The 24,512-nt window shown below is 41.1% G+C and overlaps 1 protein-coding gene across 1 annotated transcript in view; it reads right to left on the reverse strand.

Annotated features, from left to right (window-relative positions):
- Window positions 1–23,294, reverse strand: part of Ptpn9 (protein tyrosine phosphatase non-receptor type 9) — an 86,214-nt gene extending 62,920 nt beyond the window's left edge. Inside the window, exon 1 of the mRNA XM_026387810.2 lies at window positions 23,006–23,294. Coding sequence (XP_026243595.1) covers window positions 23,006–23,068 — 63 coding nt within the window. The 5' untranslated portion in view covers window positions 23,069–23,294. The remainder of the gene's footprint in view (window positions 1–23,005) is intronic.
- Window positions 23,295–24,512: the final 1,218 nt, after the last annotated feature.

The raw sequence follows: 24,512 nt of genomic DNA on the forward strand, positions 1-24,512 counted from the left end.
AATGGGTTGGGGAGGTCTGGCACAATGTACATGCCTCTAATCTCAGCTACTCAGGAGGCTGAAGCAATAGACGAGCAGGCTCAAGGCCAGCCTCAGCAACTTATAGAGACCCACAGCAATTCAGTGAAACTCTGTTTCAAAAAATAAAAAGGGCTAGGGATGTAGCTCAGTGGTAGACAGCCCTTGTGTTCAACATCTAGTACCACCCCCTCCCCCAAAAAAAGGAGGAGGTGGTAGTCAGCACCACTGATCCTGGATTAAAGGTCCAGTTCTGCCCATGTCCATTTACCCTATGGTAAGTCAAAACCCTCTCTACCACAAATTTCCTCATACAAAAAAGAGTAAGTCATGCAATGCCTATAATCCTGTGGGCTTTGGAGGATGAGACAGGAGGACTGCAAGTTCAAGACCAGACTCGGCAATTTAGAAGACTTTCAGCAATTTAGTGAGATCCTGTCTCAAAATTTAATAAAAAGGGCTGGGAATGTAGCTCAGTGGTGTAGCATCCCTGGGTCAAATCCCCAGTACCAGAAAGGAAAAAAAAAAAAAAGGAAAGAAAAGTGATGGAGCCTGAATCAAAATCCAGGTTCTGAGGCTAGGGCTATAGCTCAGTGGTAGAGCGATTTGCCTAGCATGTATGAGGAAAAAAACAAACACCCAGATTCTTTAACTCTAGAAAGCCTACATTTTTATCCATTGTATTATAATGCTTTTAAAATGCATATTAACAGAATTAAAATCTCATAATCTAAGATAGATACTGGTGTTTTTAAAAGAAATCCTCAAAAGTGAGATTGTGACAATTATGCAATTAGTTATAAGTTATTCCAATTTCAAATTTAAAGGCAGACAATCTGAAAAAAACTAATATGGCTGCACACCATTCTCCAAAAATGAGAACAGGTGTTAAAAGGGCACTCAAAGGTTAGGAGTATAGCCCAAATAGCAGGAAACTCTGGGCTTCATCTCCCACATGGCTAGGGGTAGGAGGCACACTCACAAACATACACAAAGAACAGTAAAAAAAAAAAAAAAAAAAAAAAAAAGTGGTGAAAGAAAAGTCATAGCCCAGAATAAGCCAACTATTAACAAAGCAAATGATAACAGAGTTTTGTAAGAACTATCTAGGTCAATTTGTATTTCTTCCATTTCGTTATCAATAAGTATGAACGTCAAGGGGGGGAAAGCATGCCTTGTGGAAAGAGAACTGAAGCTCAAAACAGTGTAGTCCCCTAACTATTCTAAATCAGTTCAAGCTCCAGATTTCTAGAACCTGATAATCCTGAGAATTCTAGGGGAACCTCTGCTGTAAATCTTTCCCCCTCCTCTTTTTGGTACTAGGGTTTGAATCCAGGGGCACTTTACCACTGAGTCATACCCCCATCCCTTTTATTTATTCATTTAAAAAAAATTTTTGGAGACAAAGTCTCGCTTAAATTTCTGAGGCTGGACTCAAATTTGCAGTACTCCTGCCTCAGCCTCATAAGTAGCTGTAATACCACGCTGGCTGTAGTGTAGATCTTGCTGATAACCAAGGTGTCAAAGTCTAGGGCTGACCAAATGTGATCCTAATTTGAGAAAGAGAACATCTAAAAAAGTGTTTAAAAAGTTCCCAAGTCCCTAGGAACTTTCACATTAATTCCTGGCAAACACACCAATTTCTTTTTCACATATATACACACACTGAGCCCTAAAATGGATTATACTTTATTTTTTTATTTTTATTTACTTTCTTTTTTGATTTTTGAAGTGGTGGTCTTACTGTTGCTCAGGCTCACCTAGAACTTCTAGATTCAAGCAATCCACCTGCCTCAATCTCCCAAGTAGCTAATACTTATTTAATTCTAATAATAATCCTTCAGGCATTAAACTTTGGATTCTTATTTATTTATTCATCTATGAAGCACTGGGGATTGAACCCAGGGATGCTCTACCTCAGAGATACACTCCTAGTCCTTTTTTTTTTTTTTTTTTTTTTTGACACAGTGATTCCCTAAATTGCCAAGGCTAATCTCAAACTCTGATTCTTCTTCTGCCTCAGTGTCCTCAATCCTTAGGATTGCAAGTATTCACCATCACACAGGGCCTAGATTCTTTATTAAAAGGTGAATTTTAAACTTTTAGAAAAGGAGTAGTAATAATCAGAAACGACTCACTGAAAACAAGGTTTTTAACAACACACACACGACTAACACTGAAAAATAAGATGGGCATGTGTGACTGGCACACACTTTAACTCCAGTAACTCAGGAGGCTGAGGCAGGAGATTCAAAAGTTAGAGGCCAACCTAAGCAACTTAATGAGACCCTGTCTCAAAATAAAAAAGGGCTAGGGATATAGTTGACTGGTACAGCACCCCTGTGTTCAATCTCCAGCACCAAACAAAGGAAAGAAAAAGAAAACTATACTGAGAAATAAAGAGCTATAATACACAGCAGTAATACTCAAAGTCTTCAGCCTAGCAACACTGACACCACCCAGGAGTTGATGAGAAACACACAGAATCTTAGACTTCACTATGCAAACCTGCTGAGATAGAATCTGCGTTTTAACAAGATTCACAGTTGATAAATACTGGGGACTGACCCTGGGAATGTCCTACCACAGAACTACTTACCCAGGACTTTTGCAGTTTCACTAAATTTCTCAGGCTGACTTTGAATTTGCATCATCCTGCCTATAATGCCAAATGGCTAGGATTATAGGTATGCACTACTATTTTGAGGGCCACATGTAATTCTTATAGATGATAAAGTTTGAATAGCATTGATATATAAAACAGATTTATTTCAGTAAATCAGTTTTTAAAAAAGTGCTCCCTATCTTTGTAGGCAGTAAAATTTCTGTTAATCTAAAAGTTTTTGGTTTTTTTTTTTAAAGAGAGAGGAGAGAAAGAGAGAGAGAGAGAGAATTTTTAATATTTATTTTTTTAGTTCTCGGCGGACACAACATCTTTGTTGGTATGTGGTGCTGAGGATCGAACCCGGGCCGCACGCATGCCAGGCGAGCGCGATACCGCTTGAGCCACATCCCCAGCCCTCTAAAAGCGCTCGCCTGGCATGCGTGCGGCCCGGGTTCGATCCTCAGCACCACATACCAACAAAGATGTTGTGTCCGCCGAGAACTAAAAAAATAAATATTAAAAATTCTCTCTCTCTCTCTCTCTCCCTCTCTCACCCCTCTCTCACTCTCTCTTTAAAAAAAAAAAAATTTTTTTCTAGGTAAACTGTGAAGCAGTTGACATATTTATCTCATTTAATTCACATAATAACCTTATAAACTAGTATCGTATTTTATAGATATTAACACAGGTTGAATAAACCTTACCTGAAACAAGAATGGTTTCAGATTTCAGAGTTTTTTTTTGATTTTTTGGAATACCTGTATAGATTATACCAACTGAACATCCCTAGTCTGAGCATCTCAGATTTTGGAATTTCAGATTAGAGAAGTTCAACCTGTAGTAGCAAGGATTAAAATAGCACTATCTGCCAGGCACTATTCTAAGGACTTTACTTAGAGTAACATTTAACTCATATGACAACCCTTCATGGTAGGTACTGTTTTATCCAGATTTTACTGAAGATGAAACTGAAGCAGAAAGAGGTTAAGCAATTCGCCCATAATCAGAGAATTCTGTAGTATCGCTTTTTTTTTTTTTTTTTCTTTTCTTACTTTCTTTTTTGCAGCACTGGGGATTGAACCCTGGCACACAGCTGAGGTATAGTTCTTAACCACTACTTTCTATGGGCACATGTGCTGCCACAGTGGGACATAAAATGGCCCTGCTGGAAACAATAAATAATCACAAACCCAACCACCCAAACACAACCTTAAAAAAAAAAAATCAATAGTAACTAGGTGGGGAAAGGAGTGTTAAAGGAATACCCTAAAAGGAGAGAAAATTTATTGAGTGCCTATACAGAGTGCTGAGCTATGAGTCAAGTACTTTATATCCATATTTTATTCAACCCTTCCAACAGACATATTTAGAGATAACTAAGACATTTTAAGTATGAGAAAATGGAAGCCCAGAGAAGCTAAAGACCTTGCAGAGGGCTGAGGCTGTAGCTCAATGGTAGAGTACCTGCCTTGCATGTGTGAGATACTGGGTTCAATCCTCAGTGCCACATAAAAATAAAGATATTGTGTCCATCTACAACTAAAAAAGGCCTTGCAGAGTCTCACTGTTTATGATCATACAACTAGAGTTCAAAACCAGTTCTGACTATAGACCCCATGATCTCTCCATTGATTTACGCTGCATCCATCTGTGTCGCAGTCCCATTGCCAGGGATGGCAAGTCTGGTGTTCAAAACAAGGAGATCTATCAGAGTTGCAATACCTTCTTCAGTTATAAGGGGTGAATTTTGAGATTAGAATTAGAATCGGTTCCATAAACTCGGGGTGCTGTGGCATGCCTATAATCCTAGCAACTTGGGATGCTAAGGCAGGAGGATCACAAGCTCAAAGTCAGCCTCCGCAACTTAGCAAGTTCCAAAAGATCCAAACTAGATGGAGCAATGGGACAATGAGTAATAGAATGATATACAAAAGCAACATGGTGTTTTATTGTGTTTTGGTGGTGCTAGGGACTGATCCCAGGGCCTCTCAGATAAGAGGCAAGTGCTACACTCCCAATCTTCAAAACAAGTTTGGAGTCAGACAGACAAAGGTTTGAATATTAGGTTCTATTACTTACTGTTTAGAAGCTAAGCAAATTAACTTGAGTCTTAACATCCACATCTACAAAATGAGAGGAACACCCCACAATGTGGCAGGGAAGAAAATATACTATTTGTAAAGGTCTTGGAACATAAGGCTCAATAATTTTGGTGAACATTACATCTAATAAAATGAAATTTAAGAAGGATAAGTTAAAAAAATCAATTGTTATTTATTTGATTTTTGATGCTGCAGATCAAATAAAGGGCCTTACCCATGCTATGCAAATGCTTTACCACTGAGATACATCCCCAGTTCTGAGTGCTAAACTTCTAAGAAAGTCACTGGCAAATTACAATCAGCCCAGTATAAAACCAGAATGGTAAGAATTCTGAAAAGAGTAATTAGCCCCTTCTTCCTGGTTCTACAATCCCTCTACTCCACACAACTGAAGCTACTTGATGATTGCTTCCATCTTGATTCTCCAGTAAGACATTCACTCTCATATATCCTCTCTAACATGATTCTCTCTCTCTCTCTCTCTCTCTCTCTCTCTCTCTCTCTCTCTCTCTCTCTCTCATTCAATTTGCAAACCCTAAGTCTCAAATGGCTCTAACAGAAGTGACTTGATGACATTCAGTTCAACATTCTAGGAGGTGGTACATCAAACTTGCTGCTAATCTATTTGTGGCCTGCAAATAAGACTTGTTGTTAATCTACATTAAATCTAATTGGCCCCATGATTTCTTCCTGAGATTAAGCCCCAACCCTCTGCTCTAGGTAACTGATGCCTATTCTGAGTCTCCTACTCAAGAAAGTAGAACTATTCCTGAACATCTCCTTGCACCACAGCTCTATTATGCCCTCAAAGGGACACAGCTGGCCAGAAGATTGCAATTAGGCAAAGCAAGTCATCTCAGAAGCTAATCTTAGATCTCAGCCATTTTAAAATCAATCAATACTTCCAAATCCAAGGAAGCTTACAGATAGACTCAGGAACAAACCTACAATGCTCATGCTGTTATACCAAGTGATCAACTAAAAGGCCATTTTCAAACCTACATAGAATGAAGCTTGAAAAAGCTGCCAACAATCTGAATGTTCTCACTGCAGTCCTCCATTTTCAATTCCAATTAGAACTGGGCTCGGTTCCTTAGCAGGACTCAGTAGTAAAATCCCATAACTCCTAGGACCAGATTCTCAAGACAACTGACACTAGAGTAACATGAGCTTTCCTATGGAAAGCCATGTCCAAGTTGGCAGGTCTTCATGCCTGAATATAACAGCTGGTGTCTAATTCTATACCCTTGGAAGCAAAGCACATCTCCAGAGAACACCATCTGCAGTGAAAATCAGGTGTTTCAATGTCTTCTTTTCAACCATGTAGACATCCTGGTTCCATTTCTATTTCTCAAGTGGACAAAGACTCTACTCTTTCTCTGGATAGATGAGAGAAATGACAAATGATAGTCTTTGAAAACTTTACCTTACTGTTTACTGTTTCTTTCCCAGGGACTGAACACTCTAGTCTAGAACAAAATGTTTCCTGGAGCTTTTTATCCAGATCAGACTAGCTTTATACCAAGTTCCAGAACCAATTTGTAAATACAGAACTTCCTTGGCTAAAGTGGTTCTAAATGTCTAAACTCACTTCTGGATGATTCTTTGGCCAACAATAGCACCCTAGGTATTTTCTTAATCACTAGTTTTCAAACTTTTTTTTTTAAGTACTAGAGATTTAAGGGGGGGGGGGGGCTTTACCAAAGAGCTACATATACCCAGCCCTTTTTGTTTTTTATTTTGAGACAGGGTCTCACTAAGTTGCTTTAGGACCTTGCTAAATTGCTGAGGCTGGCCTTGAACTTGCAATTCTGTTTCAGTCTCCCAAATCACTGGGATTACAGGCATGCACCACCACATCTAGCTAGAAAGTTTTAATTTTTGAAAACAAAAGTACACTGGAAAATCCTGTGATTTTTTTTTCCTTTTAATGGCAGTACTAGGAAGTCTATGGGAGCTCAGTCACTGAGCCACATATCCCCACAACACTTTTTATTTTGAGACATGGGGTTGGTAAATTGCCCAGGCTGGCCTTGAACTTAAAATCCACCTGACTCAGCCTCCTCAGCCACTGGAATTACAGGCATGTACCACATTGCTCAGCTAATCCTATACATTTTAATTTTGCCAACTATATCACTTTTAAGTCTCCAACCTAGCCAGTAATACCATTTTCTCTTCATTTTTAGGGACTTTCAAGACATAGAAGAGCTAGTCTCAGTGAGGCAATGGACATTTCCAAATAAAACTTTTATTAGATTCAAGGTTTTAGGTCTCTCAGGATCCCTTTTTTTGGTACCAGGAATTGAACTCAGGAGCACTCAACCACTAAGTCACATCCCCAGCCCTATTTTGTATTTTATTTAGAGAGAGAGTCTCACTGAGTTCCTTAGGGCCTTGCTTTTGCTGAGACTGTCTTTGAACTCACAATCCTCCTGCCTCAGCCTCCTATCTCAGACTCCTGATCTGCTGGGATTACAGGAATGTGCCACTGCATCTAGCTAGGATCCCTTTCTTTATGATTGTAAGAAAATATTTTGGAAATTAAAGAAAGTAAAAACAAGCAGAAAAAAAAATTGGGGGGAAAAATTTGCTTACTCAACTCCTTAGACTTGACAAGAATTGAAAATCTTCTAGATTAAATAAAATCAAAAGCATAAGTAAAATGAAGAAGCAGTAAAAACAATTTAAGAAGCAGAAATCTCATACCAGATACTAATAGATAAGTATACCATATACATTTTCTATTATGCTAAACCATAATATTTGAAAGAATCTACTTATAGAAATATAGAATACTAAAGACTGGTAGGTTTTTTTTGTTTTGTTTTTGTTAGTAGTTGAACACAATATCTTTATTTTATTTATTTATTTTTATGCGGTGCTGAGAATCAAACCCAGGGCGTCACACATGCCATGCAAGAGTTCTACCACTGAGCCACAACCCCAGCCCTAAAGACTGGTAGTTTTTAGAGTGGTTATTTTTTGTTTCTATGGTACTGGGGATCAAACCCACCCACCTCAAGAATGCTAAAAACATACTCTTCTCTCTAGCACTGAATTACCCCACCAGTCGAACCAGTTTAGGTTTTTTTGTTTTGTTTTTGTACCAGGGGATTGGAGGCCACATTCCTAGCCCTTTTTATTTTTTTTATTTTGAGACAGGGTCTTGCTAAGTTGCTTACAGCCTCACTAAACTGTTGAGGCTAGCTTTGAACTTGTGATCCTCCTGCCTCACCCTCACAAACCACTGGGCTTACAAGCATGAGCCACCGCCCACAACTGTTTTTTATAAAGGCAAAAAAGGGTAGGCCTTGCTCATTGTGACGTGATCACAACGACTCAGGAGGCTGTGACAGAAGAATCATAAGTTCAAGGCAGCATGGGTAAGTAAACTTAGTGAGATAGTTCAGTGGTAAATCGCCCCTGGGTTCAATCCCTGGTACCAAACAAACAAACAAACAACAACAACAAAGAGCAAGTCTTATATCCTGCAAGGCACAGTCAAATATCAATGTGAAACGTAATGTCAGGCTTCATGGCACACGCCTGTAATTCTAGCAACTCAGGAGGCTGAGTCAGGAGGATTCCAAGTTTGAGACCAAACTGGTCAACACAGCAAGGACCTGTCTCAATATAAAAATTAAAAAGTAATAAATAGGGCTGGGGATGTGGCTCAAGCGGTAGCGCGCTCACCTGGCATGCGTGCGGCCCGGGTTCGATCCTCAGCACCACATACCAACAAAGATGTTGTGTCCGCCGAGAACTAAAAAATAAATATTAAAAATTCTCTCTCTCTCCTCTCTCTCTCTCTCTCTCTCTCTCTTTCTCTCTCTCTCTCTCTCTCTCTCTCTCTCTCTCCTCTCTCACTCTCTCTTAAAAAAAAAAAAGTAATAAATAAAAAAGACTTGGGGTGTGGTTAAGTGGTACAGCATAGGTTCAATCCCCAGTACCACAAAAAGGAACAGTCAGTCACCACAGCACACACCTATAATCTCAGCAACTCAGAAAGTTGAGGCAAGAGGATTGCAAGTTCAAAGCCAGCCTCAGCAATTTAGCAAGGCCCTAGACAACTTAGCATGACCCTGTTTTAAAATTTAAAAAAAGAAGCGCTGGGGATGTTGCTTAGGGGTTAAGCACTCTTTTCAGTATGTGATGTGAATACCTGAAACCAGTATTTAGGGACATTTTTTTTTTCAAGTACTAGGTACAAAACACCAAGGCCTCACACATGCTAGGCAAGTGTTCTACCACTGAGCTATGTTCCAGCCCTTTTTTTTTTTTTATTTTAAGACAGGGTTTCATGCTGTGTGGTACATATGTAACTGCATAACCAATGTGATTCTGCAACCTGTACACTCAGAAAAAATGATTCAAATGTATGTATGATATGTCAAGATCATTGTAACTAATTAAAACAAATAAAAAATAATAATAATGAAAAGCATAGTAAAAAAAAGAAGTAAAAAATAAGACAGGGTTTCACTAATTTGCCCCAGTTGGCTGTGAACTTAGATCCTCCTGCCTCAGCTCCCCACGTAGCTGGGATGACAGGCCTTTACCATTGCACCCAGCTGTTTTTATTTTGTTTTGTTTTGTGGTTCTGGTGCTCCAGAGTTTAGCAAGCATTCTACCACTAAGCTTCACCCCCAGCCCTGGGGATAAATATTTGAATATACAAATATGTTAAGCAAAGAACCATCTTTAACTTAAAAGTAGGAACTTTACTACTGAGCTACATCCCCAGTGCTTTTTTCCTTTTTTGAGATAGGATCTCATTAAAGTGCTGAGGCTGGCCTTGAACTTGCAATCCTCCCGTTTCAGCCTCCTGAATCACTGGGATTACAGGCATGTGCCACCATACCCAGTTAAAAGTAGGAATTTTTTAAACTGCTCCTAACTACAGAATTCTTCAGAGATAAACCATGGTTTCTCAACCTTGATACTACTGATATTTTTTTAAATTTTTTTTAATTTATTTATTTTTTTTTTTAAGAAAGAGTGAGAGAGAAAGAGAGAGAATTTTTTTTTTAATATTTATTTTTTAGTTTTCGGCGGACACAACATCCTTGTCTGTATGTGGTGCTTAGGATCGAACCTGGGCCGCACTCGTGCCAGGCGAGCGCACCACAGCCTGAGCCACATTCCCAGCCCGGTACTACTGATATTTTAAGCCAGAATTCTTTGTTGTCAGGTACTATCATGTACCTTAGAGGAAATTTAACAGCATTCCTTACTTCTACCAGCAAGATACAAGTATCGTCCCACCTCTACCAACCCTTCCCCAGGGGAAGACAACGGAAGGTGTCTCTAGTTGGGAACCACTGAGATAAATAATAGGATAAGAATTTTTCCCCCCAACAAAGGCTGTTTTAATAAGATATAGAAGGTGATACAAACTACCATTTTTTGTACTCTGGGACATATTTAGATCATCAGATGACCTTTTCAAGTTTCATCTGGGTCTGGGAGTCTTGGTTTAGTGCAGAACACTTCCTTAGCATACACAAGGCCCTGGGTTTAATCCCCAAAATGACATAAATAAATAAGTGAACGAATAAATAAATGTTTTCTCTGAGAAGCAGCAGTAGCAAAAGAAACTGAAGTGGACCACCACCAACACCAATGTGCTTAAATAATCTGTACCCTAACCTATCTCTAAAAATAAAGAAATTAATGAATCATTGGATGATGCAAAAAGTATTAGCAGCTTAAAATGAGCTACAGACAAGTCTCATTATTATTTTCTATGAATATTATTCATACATGGTAACTGTTTGAATTCCCACAGCCTTCCATGTGCTAGGCAAGGACTATACCGATGAGCCCAGTGACTGTTAGAATTCCCAGGCTATCTTGAAATCTTTCATTTCAATGCTACAAAGTCTAGATTATTTTTCTTCCTTATTTGAAAAAAAAAAAAAGAAGTTTCTTGTAGAATAAAGAGCAAGAATACTATTTTCACTATTTTTTACTGAAAATTTTGTAACTATGAGTATTTTATTTTAAGCAGGCCTAACAACAAAAGCTCCTTAAGAAGAAAAAAACAGATTCAAACATTAAATGCCTAGAGCTATAGTGGTAGCTGGAGATTCCTGACATCTCTTCAAGACTCATCACCATCACACACCAAAAGGCCTAGGTTTCACTTGTAAATTGTTGTTAAAAAAAAAAGAGTGCCAGGTTTGCAGGACCAAGTGGTGTACACCTACAATCCCAAGCAACTCAGGAGACTGAGGCAGGAGGTTCACAAGTTCGAGGTCAAAACTGGGAATGGAACCACCATTTGACCCAGCTATCCCTCTCCTTGGTTTATACCCCAAAGACTTAAAAACAGATACTACAGGGACACAGCCACATCAATGTTTATAGCAGCACAATTCACAATAGCTAAACTGTGGAGCCAACCTAGATGCCCTTCAGTGGGAGGATGAATGGATAAAAAAAAAAAAAATGTGGCACATATACACAATGGAATTTTACTCAGCAATAAGAGAATAAAACCATGGCATTTGCAGGTAAATGGATGGTGTTGGAGAAGATAATGCTAAGTTAGCCAATCCAAAACAAAGAACAAAAAAAACTGCTGAATGTTTTCTCTGATATAAAGAGGCTGACTCATAGTGGGGTAGGGATGGGGAGCATGGGAGGAATAGATGAATTCTAGATAGGACGGAGGGGTGGGAGGGCAAGGGATTAACAAAGATGGTGGAATGTGATGGACATCATCATCCAAAGTACGTGTGTGAAGACATGAACTGGTGTCAACATACTTTATATACAACCAGAGATATGAAAAATTGTGCTGTATACATGTAATAAGAATTATGATGCATTCTGCTGTCATTTATTTTAATCAATAAAAAAATAATACAAAGGAAAAAAAAAAGTTCGAGGTCAGTCTCAGTAACTTATCAAGACCTTTGACAACTTAGTGAGACACTGTCTCCAAATAAATAATTTTTTTTTTAAAGGGTGGGGATGGGGGTGGGGCTGGAGCTCAATGGTAGAGCGCCTGCCTCAAACCACTGGGTTCCACCCTCAGCACCACATAAAAATAAATAAATAAATAAAGATATTATGTCCATCCACAGCTAAAAAAAATTAAAAAAAAAAAAAAAAAAAAGAAAGGCAGAGGATGTTGGGGTTGTGGCTCAGTGGTAGAGCACTTGCCAGGCACTGGGTTCAATCCTTAGCACCACATAAAAATAAATAAAGATACTGTTTAATCTACAAGTAAAATATATTTTAAACAGGGAGGCGGGGAGGGGGGAGCCTACAGATGTAGCTCAGTGGCACAGCACCCCTGGGTTCAATCTCCAGTACAAAAAATAAGCCAGGTTTTCACGGACCTTAAATACAAGGATCCCGGCACTTAATACTATAATCCTAAATGTGTATTAGAGCATACAGCACTTTTTACAAAATGCAGGGGTTTTGGTTTTTTGTTTGTCTGATTTTCTTTAGTTGTTGATGGGCCTTTATCTTATTCATTTATATGAGATGCTCAGAATCGAACCCAGTGCCTCACACATGCTAGGCAAGTGCTCTACCACTGAGCTACAACTTCAGCTCCACAAAATGCAGTTTTTAATCAATTCTGAAAGAAACATGATCATCGTAGAGAATCTTGATCCTTTTTTAAAAGATTTTAATAATGATGTTTACTATTAATTCATATCATATCATGAATAATTATATATTTTTTAAATATTTTTTTCAGTTGTAGATAGGCACAATATATTTATTTTGTTTATTTTTATGTGGTGCCAAGGATTGAATCCAGTGCCTCAAGCATGCTAGGCAAGCACTCTACCTCTAAGCCACAACTCTGGCTCTCTCTATATATTTTTTATAATAATGATATGTATCAAAACAAATGCAGGCCCAGGTGCCATGACGCACAGACACCTGTAATCCCAGCTACTGAAAAGGCTGAGGTAGGAAGATATCAAGTTTGAGGCCATCCTGGACAATTCAGCAAGACCCTATCTCAAAAAACAAAGAGATCAGTGGTATAGCACCACTGGGTTCAATCCCCAAATACAGGAAGGAGAAGGGAAAAAAATAGATTAGCTAGGTGTTTAAGCAAGGAACCAGTAATTAACAGACACATCAGTCCTAAAGTCATAGAGGAATCTCTTTAGAACCTGCCCATCAAGTTAGAAATGTAGCTCAGCCAGGCCCAGTGGCACACACCTGTAATCTCAGCTGCTCAGGAGGCTGAGACAGGAGGATAGAAAGTTCAAAGCCAGGGCTGGGGTTGTGGCTCAGCAGTAGAACGCTCGTCTCGCACGTGCAAGACCCTGGGTTCGATCCTCAGCACCACATTAAAAATAAATAAGTGGAATAAAAGTATTGTGTCCAACTACAACTAAAAAATAAATATTAAAAAAAAGAAAGTTCGGGCTGGGGATGTGGCTCAAGCGGTAGCGCGCTCGCCTGGCATGTGTGCAGCCCGGGTTCGATCCTCAGCACCACATACAAACAAAGATGTTGTGTCCGCTGAAAACTAAAAAATAAATATTAAAAAAAAAAAAAAAAGAAAGAAAGTTCAAAGCCAAAAAAGCAAGGCACTAAGCAACTCAGTGAGACCCTGTCTCTAAATATAATACAAAACAGGGCTGAGGGTGTGGTTCAGTGGTCACTTCTCTGAGTTCAATCCCCAGTACCCTAAAAAAAAAAAAAGGAAATGTAGCCCAGTGGTAGAACACTTTGCCTAGAACATACCTATCAATTCTGGGGATAAATTCTTGTTTCAGAGTAATTCCATAATCTTATACCTTTTTGTTGTTGTTTTACAGATCAAATTTAAGAATTCATGCTAATTGGGGCTGGGGTGGTGGCTCAGTGGTAGAGTGCTTGCCTACCATGTGTGAGGCACTAGGTTCGATTCTCAGCACCACATATAAATAAATAAAATAAAGGTCCATTGACAAATAAAAAAATATTTAAAAAAAAGAATTCATGCTAACTAAGCACACAAAAGATTGTAATAATGAGATACACATACAGCCCCTATAATCCTAGTTTCATATGCACTACCTAAACCTGAAAAAAAAACTGTAATGTCTAGCTGGGCGTGGTGGTGCATGACTGTAACCCCAGAGGCTCTGGAGGTGGAGGCAGGAAAATTGGGAGTTCAAAGCCAGCCTCAGCAAAAGCAAGGCTCTCAGCAACTCAGTGAGACCCTATCTCTAAATAAAATACAAAAATAGTGCTAGAGATGTGGCTCAGTGGTCCAGTGCCCCTGAATTCAATTCCAGGTACACAGCCCCCGTTAAAAAAAAAAAAAAAAAAACTGTTATGTTTATGTTTTGAATGGGCTTGATATTTCAAAGAAAACTGGTATACATTACAGAAACTACCTTTCCCCCTGAGACAGAAACTAAAGAAAGTCACCTCTATTGTTTTGGTCTCATCATTTTATAATCTGGACCTAGGAAATAACAATTCATACCAAACAAATAATGTTTTTCATGGGTTACAGAGCTTCTCAGCCTGGCCCCATCACCACATAAGACTCTAATGTTCATGTGGAAGATAAAGAAAAAAGGGAGAGTGATCTCATTAAATTAGTGATCTCATTAAATCTCAGTAAAGACCAAGGGAAGAGGCCTAGGGTACAAAAATGACCAAAATAAGTTATGTGCATATACAACTATGTCACAAAGAATCCTATTATAACAAATAATCATAATGCAACAATAAAAACTTTTAATTAAAAAAAATCTAGACAGAAGCTGGGCACAGGCCTGTAATCCCAGCGGCTGGGGAGGCTGAGACAGGAGGATTGCGAGTTCAAAGCCAGCCTCAGCAAAAGCAAGGCGCTAAGCAACTTAGTGAGACCCTGTCTCTAAATAAAATACAACATAGGGCTAGGATGTGGCTCAGTGGCCAAGTGCCCTGGTACCCGCCCCACCAAAAAAAAAAAAAAAAAATCTAGTCAGGTGCCTTGGTGCATGCCTGTAATCCCAGAGGCTCAGAAGACTGAGGCAGGAGGATTATGAGTTCAAAGCCAGCCTCAGTAATGGTGAGGCGCTAAGCAATTTAGGGAAACCCTGTCTCTAAATAAAATTCAAAACAGGAAATAGGGCTGGGGCTATGATTCAGTGGTTGAGTGCCTCTGAGTTCAATCACTAGTACCAAAAAAAAAAAAAAAAAAAAAATCTAGTGGCTGGGTTCAATCCCAATACTCACTCCCCCCCCCGCCAATATTATGCTTTTTTTTTTTTTTTCCTTTTTACAGTGCTGGGAATAGAAGAGCTTTATTTATGCTAGGCAAGAGCTATGCCACTGAGCTATGCCCTTAGCCCACCAATAAGGTTAGGAGGTTTCTTCAAAATCAAATCTGAAAGTGCTTGCCAGGTGTGGTGGCACATGCCCATAATCCCAGACCCTGTGAAGCTGACTCAGGAGGATTCTAAACTCAAGGATAGCCTTGGCAACTTAGGAAGACCCTGTCTCAAAACAAAAAAAATTTTAAAAAGAACTGGGGTGATAGTATACTCCTAGGTTCAAATCCCAGTACCACCAAAAAAAAAAAATTGCTTATTCTAGATTCTCTAGCACTGAGAAGTACAGCCTAAACTACTTGCTATAGAAATACCTTCCCCTATTACAGAGAAACAGAAATAAAAAATGATGATTATTCTAGTGGCCAGGGAAGGCAACCAAGAAGTTCTTCTGTGGTGTACACAGGAGAAAAATCTTATAGTAATTGATTTGGAGAAAGGAAGTACTCCCAACCATCTGAGATAGCAAAGCAAGATGGAAAGAACAAAAGGGGCTGAAGGTAAAATGGCTGGAATTGCACTGGAGGTATGTGAATCAAAGATAGGAGCTAATATTTCTAATGTTGGCACTGCAACAGACCAGTCACTCTGCTCTAAAATGGGGCTTAAATCAGGTGCATCGGTGCACATCTATAATCCCAGGGACTCAAGAGACTGAGGCAGGAGGATCCCAAATTCAAGGCCAGCCTGGGCAATTGAGCAAGATCCTATCTCAAAAAATAAAAAAGGACCAGAGATATAGTTTAGAGGGAGAGCTCCACTGGGTTCAATCCCCAGTCCACAATTCATTCATTAATTAAATGAGGTTCACTATTTAGAAAAAGTTGAAGTACCTCAACATGATCCAAATCAGAAAATGAGATTCAAATCCACACTGTGTCTTAATTTTTACCTCTAAAAATAGTTCAGCTCCTTTCTCAAGGAGGGACTATTTTACTTTTCATTTCATAAGTACTAGAAGGTCAGGTTTCAGGAAGAAAACCTTCAGAGCCCTTTTACCCAAAATTACTAAGTCTAAGACCTACACTCAGAAATTGTAAGAGTAATTCTCATATCCAAATGAGATTTTACCTAATGCCAATTACAATATCATTAATTACTAGCAGTAATGAAAATGAGAAATTTTTCGCCTTTCCCTTTGCTCCTTTCCCTCCTTCAAAGGCCTCAATTTAACATCATGAATCATTTGGTCTTTGACATATGGTTACTTCCAGGGGACAGATGACATTTAGCACGGGACATGTAAGACTGTGGGAAAAGGGAAGTTCTTGGCCACAAGAAACAAGACAAAACCCGGCCCTTGGGAAAAGTGCCAAAATCTCTGAAGTCTACTGTACAGCAGTTAAATTGTTAACTTTAAAAATTATATTATAAAAATAAAAACCACAGCCAGGTACAGTGGTGTAAATCCATAAATCAGGAAGACTCTGCCTCAAAAAAATCAAATGGCTAGAGATATATCTCAATGGTGGAACACCCCTGGGTTCAATCCCCAGTACTATAAAATATATACATACATACACAAACAAAATGAAAATGACAACATGGAATTAAAATTGCTTTTCAAAACTACACTACAAAGATATTAATTTAGTAGGGCACAGGAGTGCATACTTGTAATCCCAGCGATTTGGGAGACTAAGGCAAATTCAAGGTCAGCCTTAGGAATTTAGAGGAAGAAGGTGGTGGGGCTGAGGCTATAACTCAGTGGTAAAGTGACCCTGGATTCAATCCCTGATGCTACAAAATAAATACATACATATATAAAAGTAAAACCACAGCATGATTTTAAAACTGCTTTGTCAAAACTGCATTATAAAAATGTTAATTACACAGCATGCCTATAATCCCAGTGATGATTCAGTAGGCTGAGGCAAGAGGATTCCAAGTGTGAGGCCAGCCTGAGCAACTTAGGGAGACCCTGTCTCAAAAGTAGATAAACCGATAGCCAGATAGATAGAGAGAGAGAGAGAGAGAGAGAAGGCAGCCTAGAAGTATAGCTCAATCCCAGTACCACCAAAAAATAATATAATAGTAGCTAACTTTACTCAGTACTTACTATGTAACCACTGGACTAAGTCTCTATATTCATTTCCCTATTAATTGTTACAATGCTATAAATTCTAAATAAATATGAACTCTAAGAATAGTCTCCTTAGAAAGGAGCTGGAGGTATAACTCAGTGGTAGATCATTTGTCTACAATGCACAAGATCCTGAGCTTGAGCCCCAGAACCAAAAAAATAAATAAATAGCATAACCTAAGTTATGGGCTACAGATATGCTTCAATGGTAGAGTGCTTGCCTAGCATGAAGGAGACCCAAGATTCAATCTCTAGTATATTAAAAAATAAAATAACATTGAGAATGAAGATTAGTAGTGATATGCAAAAATTATCCTTCACATTGCCAACTGCCAGGCCATTAAGAAAGGCTTTTACCTGTACATATAAACATGTCAAAAAGCAATGTATATTAGGGGCTGGGGTTGTGGCTCAGCGGTAGAGCACTCATCTAGCGAGTGAAAGGCCCTGGGTTCAATCCAGTAATCCCAGAGACTCAGGAGGCTGAGGCAAAAGGATTACAAATTTAAGGACAGCCTTGGCAATCAAAATTAAAAAATGGCTGGGGGTATAGTTCAGTGATAGACTGCCCCTGGGTTTAATCCCTAGTAATGTAGGGAAAAAAATACATATTAAGCCGGGTGTGGTGGCACAGGCCTATAATCCCAACATCTTGGGAGGCTGAGGCAGGAGGATCGAAGAGTTCAAAGCCAGCCTCAGCAATGGTGAGGCACTAAGCAACTGAGTGAAACCCTGTCTCTAAATAAAATACAAAATGAAGTTGGCAGGCTGGGGCTATAGCTCAGCAATAGAGGGCTTACCTCACACATGCAAGGCACTGGGTTTGATCCTCAGCACCACATAAAAATAAATAAAAATAAAAATATTTTTTTTAAAAAATGAAGCTGGGGATGTGTCTCAGGGGTTGAGTGTCCCTGAGTTCAATCCCTGGTAGCCCCCCCCAAAATATTATACACACACACACACACACACACACACACATATATATATATATATATATATATATATAAACAATGTCTCAGGAGGCTGATAGAAGGATGACAAATTCAAGGCCAGCCTGGAGAACTTAACAAAATCCTATGTCAAAAATTCAAAAGGGATGAGTAGGTAGCTCAGTGATAGAGTACTTGTCTAGCATATACTAGATTAGTACTGGATTAGTCCCTGGGGGTCCAATCCCCAGTACCACCAAAATAAATAGTAAAATGAGCAATGTTCTTATTTTTATAAGGCATTCTAAAAGGAGATGCTGCTGCCTGTTTACAAACCAGAACTACCCTTCATTCATTCCATAAGTATTTCCAGAATGTCCAGTAAATGCCAGTCATTATGTTTAAGCAATGTGCCAAGATGCTGAAAAAAATCAAAAAGTACCAATCCTCCTAGTGTGTATAGTCATGAAATCACATTAAGTGCAAATTTGTGATAAATGATCTGAAGAACAAGTAAATGAGAGCTAGGAGCAGGGACTTAATCTAACTCAAAAGATCAGGATCAAGGTAAAGCTAGGAGCCATAGCACATGCCTATAATCCCAGTGACTCAGAAGGCTGAGGCAGGAGGATAGCAAATTCGAGGCCAGCCTCCACAACTTGGCAACACCCTTTCTTAAAATAAAAAGGGCTGAGGATGTGGCTCAGTAGTAAAGCGCCCCTGGATTTAACCTTCAGTAACAACAACAACAATAAAAAAAAGATCAAGGTTCTATAAGAAAATAAAAACTGAGAGCAGTGGGATAAGGAAGGAGTTCACAGTAGAGGTATTTCCAGACAGAGGAAAGCAGCTTGTACAAAAACCCTGTAGCACCAGACACGGTGGCACAGGCCTATAATCCCAGCTGAGTCAGGGAAGCTGAAGCAGGGAGGCTGAGGCAGGGAGGCTGGGGCAACAGGATCGCCAAGAGGATCCAAAGTTCAAAGCCAACCTCAGCAATTTAGCAAGACCCTAAGCAACTTAGCAAGACCTTGTCTCAAAATAAAAAGTAAAAAAGGGCTGGGGATATGTCTCAGTGGTTAAGCACCCATGGGTTCAATCCCTGATACAGAAAAAAAAAAAAAAAGGAAGATCCCATAGTAAGAGGAAACATGTCAAGAATGCAGAACCATAAACCAGAGTGCCTGGAATAGAGATGAAGTATGAGAATTAGCAAGGTTGCAGGCTGCACAGGATCCCAAGAGCAATGAAAAACCATAAGGAGGGCTCCTGGTGTTTCAGTGGTAGAATGTATGCCTAGCATGCATGAGGCTCTGGTTTGATCCCCAGCACCACCAAAAACAAAAACATCAAAACATCAAAACAGGACTAGGGGCTGGGGTTCTGGCTCAGCGGTAGAGCACTTGCCTAGCACATGTGAGACCCTGGGTTCGATCCTCAGCACCACATAAAAATAAGTAAAATAAAGGCATTGTATCCAACTACACCTAAGAAACAAATATTTTTAAAAAATAAAATAAAATGATGAACAGATTTTGTAAATGCTTATTTTATGGACAGGCAGGCTGAAGGGGATGCAAGCAGATTTGCAATATGACTTTGGCTCCTGAAATACAAATGGATCATGTATGAAACAAAATTCCTGTCAGGATAGAAACAGAAATTTGAATAGGTGGGTGGTGGCAGTGGTGGCAGAAGTTGATAAATTCAAGAAACAGGGCTGGGGATGTGGCTCAAGCAGTAGCGCGCTCGCCTGGCATGCGTGCGGCCCGGGTTCGATCCTCAGCAGCACCACATACCAACAAAGATGTTGTGTCCGCCGAGAACTAAAAAAAATAAATATTAAAAATTCTCTCTCTCTATCTCTCTCTCACCTCTCTCACTCTCTCTTAAAAAAAAAAAAATTCAAGAAACAGAGAAATGAGGAATACTATATAGAAAGACTGAGGCATAATAGTGTCCAAGAAGATGTCTGGGCTTTTGACTGGCACAACTATATAAAGAGAGACAACATTCAGGAGGGAACTGTTCCAGAAACAACTGTAGGCAGTTCGCACACCCTAAAAGGGGCACTTTTCCTTTTGCCTGAAAATGTGTTAATCCAGTGCAATTCCCTATTTGCTTATGAAATAGGGTTCCAAAAGATCTTCTACAGCCCTCACACATGTCTGTAATCTCAGCATCTTGGGAAGCTGAGACAGGAGGATCCGAGTTCCAAGCCAGCCTCGGCAACAGTGAGGTGCTAAGCAATTCAGTGTGACCCTCTCTAAATAAAATACAAAATAGGGTTGGGGATGTGGTTCAGTGGCCAACTAACCCCCACTCCGCAAAAAAAGAATTTTTTACTATTTTAAAATGGACTCTCAAAAGTACAAAACTTTTCCAACACCAAAATATTGCAAAGATTCTGCCACAAGCTTTGAAATCAACCCCAAATGAGTTCTACAATTGGTTTGAGCAATAGGGCAGCATTATGGAATGAAATGTGTGATTTCTGATGACAATCCTTTTGATAAGGCTGACATGCACTTACTGTTTAAATATTTTTTTTAATATTTATTTTTCAGTTTTGTTTAGGTGGACACAATATCTTTATTTTATTTTATTTTTATGTGGTGCTGAGAATCGAACCCAGTGCCTCACGCATGCTAGGCAAGCACGCTACCACTTGAGCCACATCCCCTGCCCCTAAATATTTTTTTAATAAAACTTTAATACTGAAGAGTATTCTTTCCAGGCACAGTGGCACATGCCTATAATCTAGTGACTTGGAGGCTGAGGCAGGAAGAACAGAAGTTCTCAGCAACTTAGCAAGGCCCTGAACAATTTAGTGAGACCCTGCCTCAAAGGGAAAAATTAAAGAGGGTTGGGGATATAGCTCCGTGGTGAAGCATCCATGGGTTCAATTCACAGTACGAAATTTTAAAAAAGAGTACTCTTATGCAATATTAAACTAAAATATGTGAACTTCAGGTATTATCATAATTAGAAAATGCCTTTATGTCTGTTTCAATTATTTGAAATACCTGTAGAAAATGTGGCATTTGAAGAAAAAAGAAAAATCACTGTAAATAATAAAAAGCAATAATTTAATATTTATTTACATTTGATAATTTAATATTTATTTTCCTCAGATTTAATTTTTTAATTTGCCATCTAATACCACTTTCATAAAATACTGACATCGTTCCTTTCTTTCTTTTTTTTCTTTTTTTTATGGTGCTGGTGATCTCGAACCCAGGGCCTTGTGCATGGGAGGCAAGCACTCTACTAACCAAGCTATATCCCCAGTCTTTCTTTTTTTAATAGTACTGGGGATTGAACCTTGGGCTGCTCTCCCACTGAGCTACATCTCTGTTTCTTTTTATTTTGAGACAGTCTCCTAAATTGCCCAGGCTGGCCTAGAACTTGTGATCTTCCTGCCTCAGCCTCCCAAGTAGCTGCGATTATAGGTGTGAGCCACCATACTAGGCCTGATATCTTTAGTCTTTGGAAATTTCAAATCTGACTGAAAATAGAGATGAAAAGAGATTTGCCCATTTAAAATCAACCTAACATATTATATATTAGTACTTCCCCAGTTCTTAATATTTCCCCAATTCTCGAAGGATAGGCTACTTGGTCTCCTGCTTGCACTAGGGTCATACTAGCATTTTAGTAACACCCAATTGCAGTTACCAGAAGGTTACCACTGCTTGTAGAAAACAAAATTTATTTTCTTCCAATACTTATAGTATCTTAAGACATCAAAAGGCAAAACCTTAGTCTGAGGCCAAATATGAAAAACGTCATCTCCATGAAGAAGGAGAAACATCAAGGAGTTTTTTTTTTTTTTTTTTAAATCAGGCGATGAATAAGCCCATTAACCAATATTAGTTTGTAAAACCAAATTGTCTTCACACTATAGACTGTGCTAGCAAATGTGATCCTTGGGAACAAAGGCTGGAGAGCATGAAATGGGTTACCAACAAGGCTCACCTTTTTCTTTTTTCACTTTTTTTTTTTTTTTTAATATAGAACCAGACTATGGTTATGTATGAGCACAGCTAAGACTGGGCATGGGCAACGCCAAGAGATGGTGAAACCTTTTGGGGTTCCCCCAATCTCAGCTAGCTGATTTTCCATTTTCCTCAGGAGTGGTCCAAGTCTCCAAAGATGGAAGGGCGGGGGAGGGGGGGATGGCCCAATGGGCTCTTCCCATACCCAAGCCCCCCAAATGACACCGCAAACCACTTCCTTCTGGGAAGTGAAGGTCATAAGGTTTAAGGGACAATGGAGCTCAATGTAAGCTTTGGAAAGATGGAGATAGTCAGCTGAGTTGGGGGTAGGGAAGAGAGGGTGAGAGGATGCGCCCAGGCTGGGAGAGCAGAATAGGGAGGTCAAGTCCAGGGACTGTGGGAGCGAAGAGGGCTGGGTCTTTCAGAATCTGTCCAAATAGGCATACCAAGGCCGTCGGAGTCTCCTGAGGGGCTCACCTGAAAATCTGGGGCATCTGTGTACCCAGTGTGAACACTCCTCTTGTGGGGAAGGGAGTCAAGCCCGTAGAAACCCTACCCCGCAAAATGGACTTTTCCTGCCCTTGAAAAACCAAACCCTCACGGAAAAGAAGCAAAACATTTAAAGAGGGTAGAAGGCCGGGGGCAGATAGGTGTTCTGCAAACACAGGGATGGAGGGGCCTCCCAGTTTGGGGAACTTCAATTACCATCGGAATGGGGTGGGGGCTATATAAGGCCAAGAAACCTCAAAGACATAAGAGGCCAGGAGCAGGCGCAGGGAGTCCAATGCGCCCTGGATTTGGGAATGACCGCCCCGGGCGCGGTCGTCTGTAGGGGAGGCAGCTCGCAGGCCCCGCGCGGGAGCATGGCGCAGCGGGCCCTGGGAGGCGGAGAGCCCGGCCACGGAAAGCCACCGCCGGACTAGGCCTAGGGGGCTCGGACACACCCACCGCCGCAGCCGCGGACCGGCTTACCTGCTCCTCCTCCGGGGTCAGCTCCGGCGCCATGTCGGGCCGGGGCGCGGTCGCGGGCTCCATTCCGCCGCAGCCGCCGCCGCCGCCCCACGGACAGAAGCCGTCCGGGAGCAGGAGAGCCCCGCACGCTCGACCTCCGCTTCCGTGTCCTGGAGACTCAGCAGCTCGAAGCCGGCTCACGCATGGTGGGGCCGGCGGGGCCCGGCGCCCGCGGCGGCTGCCAGCGCCGCCTCTGCTCCCTTCAGAAAAATCTCTCCGACTGTCGCTCTCTTCTGGGAGGAAATCCTCTTTTATTTTCTTCTCTCTTTCCTCACCCTACCCCTCCTCTCTGGGCGGGGGGAAGGGGAGTGCAGGCGAGGAGCTAACAGCCGTTCGGGATTAAAAAATGAAATATGCAATCGACAACTTTCAAAGCTGAGCGCGAAGGGTCTCGGCGGAAATTTCCCGAAGGCCGCCGGCCTGCTCGGCGTTCCGCTACTCCGCGACGCTCCAGCTCCTCCAGAACGTGCCGGCGCCTCGAGGCCGCCCAGTCGGGGCGTCCTCTGGGATGCGGGCCCCGCGACCTGCGCAGCGGCCTCTCAGCCCGGTTCCTCAAAAGCCGCGGCAGCGAGAGGGAGGGGAAGAAGGAGGGAGCGAGGGAAACGCGCCCCCCTCGCGGCTCACGGCCAGCGCTGCGGCCGCGCCGCGTCCGCCCGAGCCCCCCGCGGCTCCATTGAGAAACTGAGCGTCTCATTCACAAACAAGCGGCGAGAAGGGCCCGGCCGAGCCAGGAAGCCGTCCGGGAGGGGGAGACAGAGAGGAGCCCCGGGGAGGAGGGGAGGCCGCGGGGAGGGGCTGCGGGGGGCGGAAGGCGACTCCACCGCGGGAGGAGAGGGAAGAAAGGGTGAGTTCAGTTTTGTTTAGGTGGACACAGGCTAAACTCTGTGGAAAAGGAAGAGAATACGTTCGTTGGAAAAATATCTGCTGGCGGGCACCTCCCCTGGGGCTGACTTGCCGCTGCCATCTCATTTCTTTCCTTGTCATTTGGAGACGGAAAGGCCCGGGGAAAGATGCTGCGAGGTCCAGGATGCCCAGGTGCGAGGGACAGACGCAGTTCATTGCGGCCCCATCTAGCACGTACGCACTTTCCTTGTTGCCTATATCCTGTAAATCGTCATCAGTGTAGCTAATTTTAATCCTTCACCAAAAAAGAAAGAAAAAAAAAAGACATCCGGTTTCGAACCTCATTCAGGAATCACTCAGTCTTTGCAAACCTTTGATTTTTCACTCGGGCAAGTGCAGCAAAGAGCTTAGGGGTTTCACAGGATTCGGATTACAGGGTACAGTGTTAGTTTGGTGGAGTAGGGGACACAGGAAGGCAAGGCTGGGTCTGTTGTTTTCGTATCATTCCAAACCAAAGGGACCCAATGAACCAGAGTGCCACAGCTAGTCCCAAAGAACTAGTCTCTGGGGCCCTCCCAGAGAGACCCAAAGGAGGGGGTCTTCAGACAACTGAAGAAGGTGCTAA

This window comes from Urocitellus parryii, chromosome 6 (genome assembly GCF_045843805.1).
Source record: "Urocitellus parryii isolate mUroPar1 chromosome 6, mUroPar1.hap1, whole genome shotgun sequence".
In the NCBI taxonomy this organism is placed as follows: domain Eukaryota; kingdom Metazoa; phylum Chordata; class Mammalia; order Rodentia; family Sciuridae; genus Urocitellus; species Urocitellus parryii.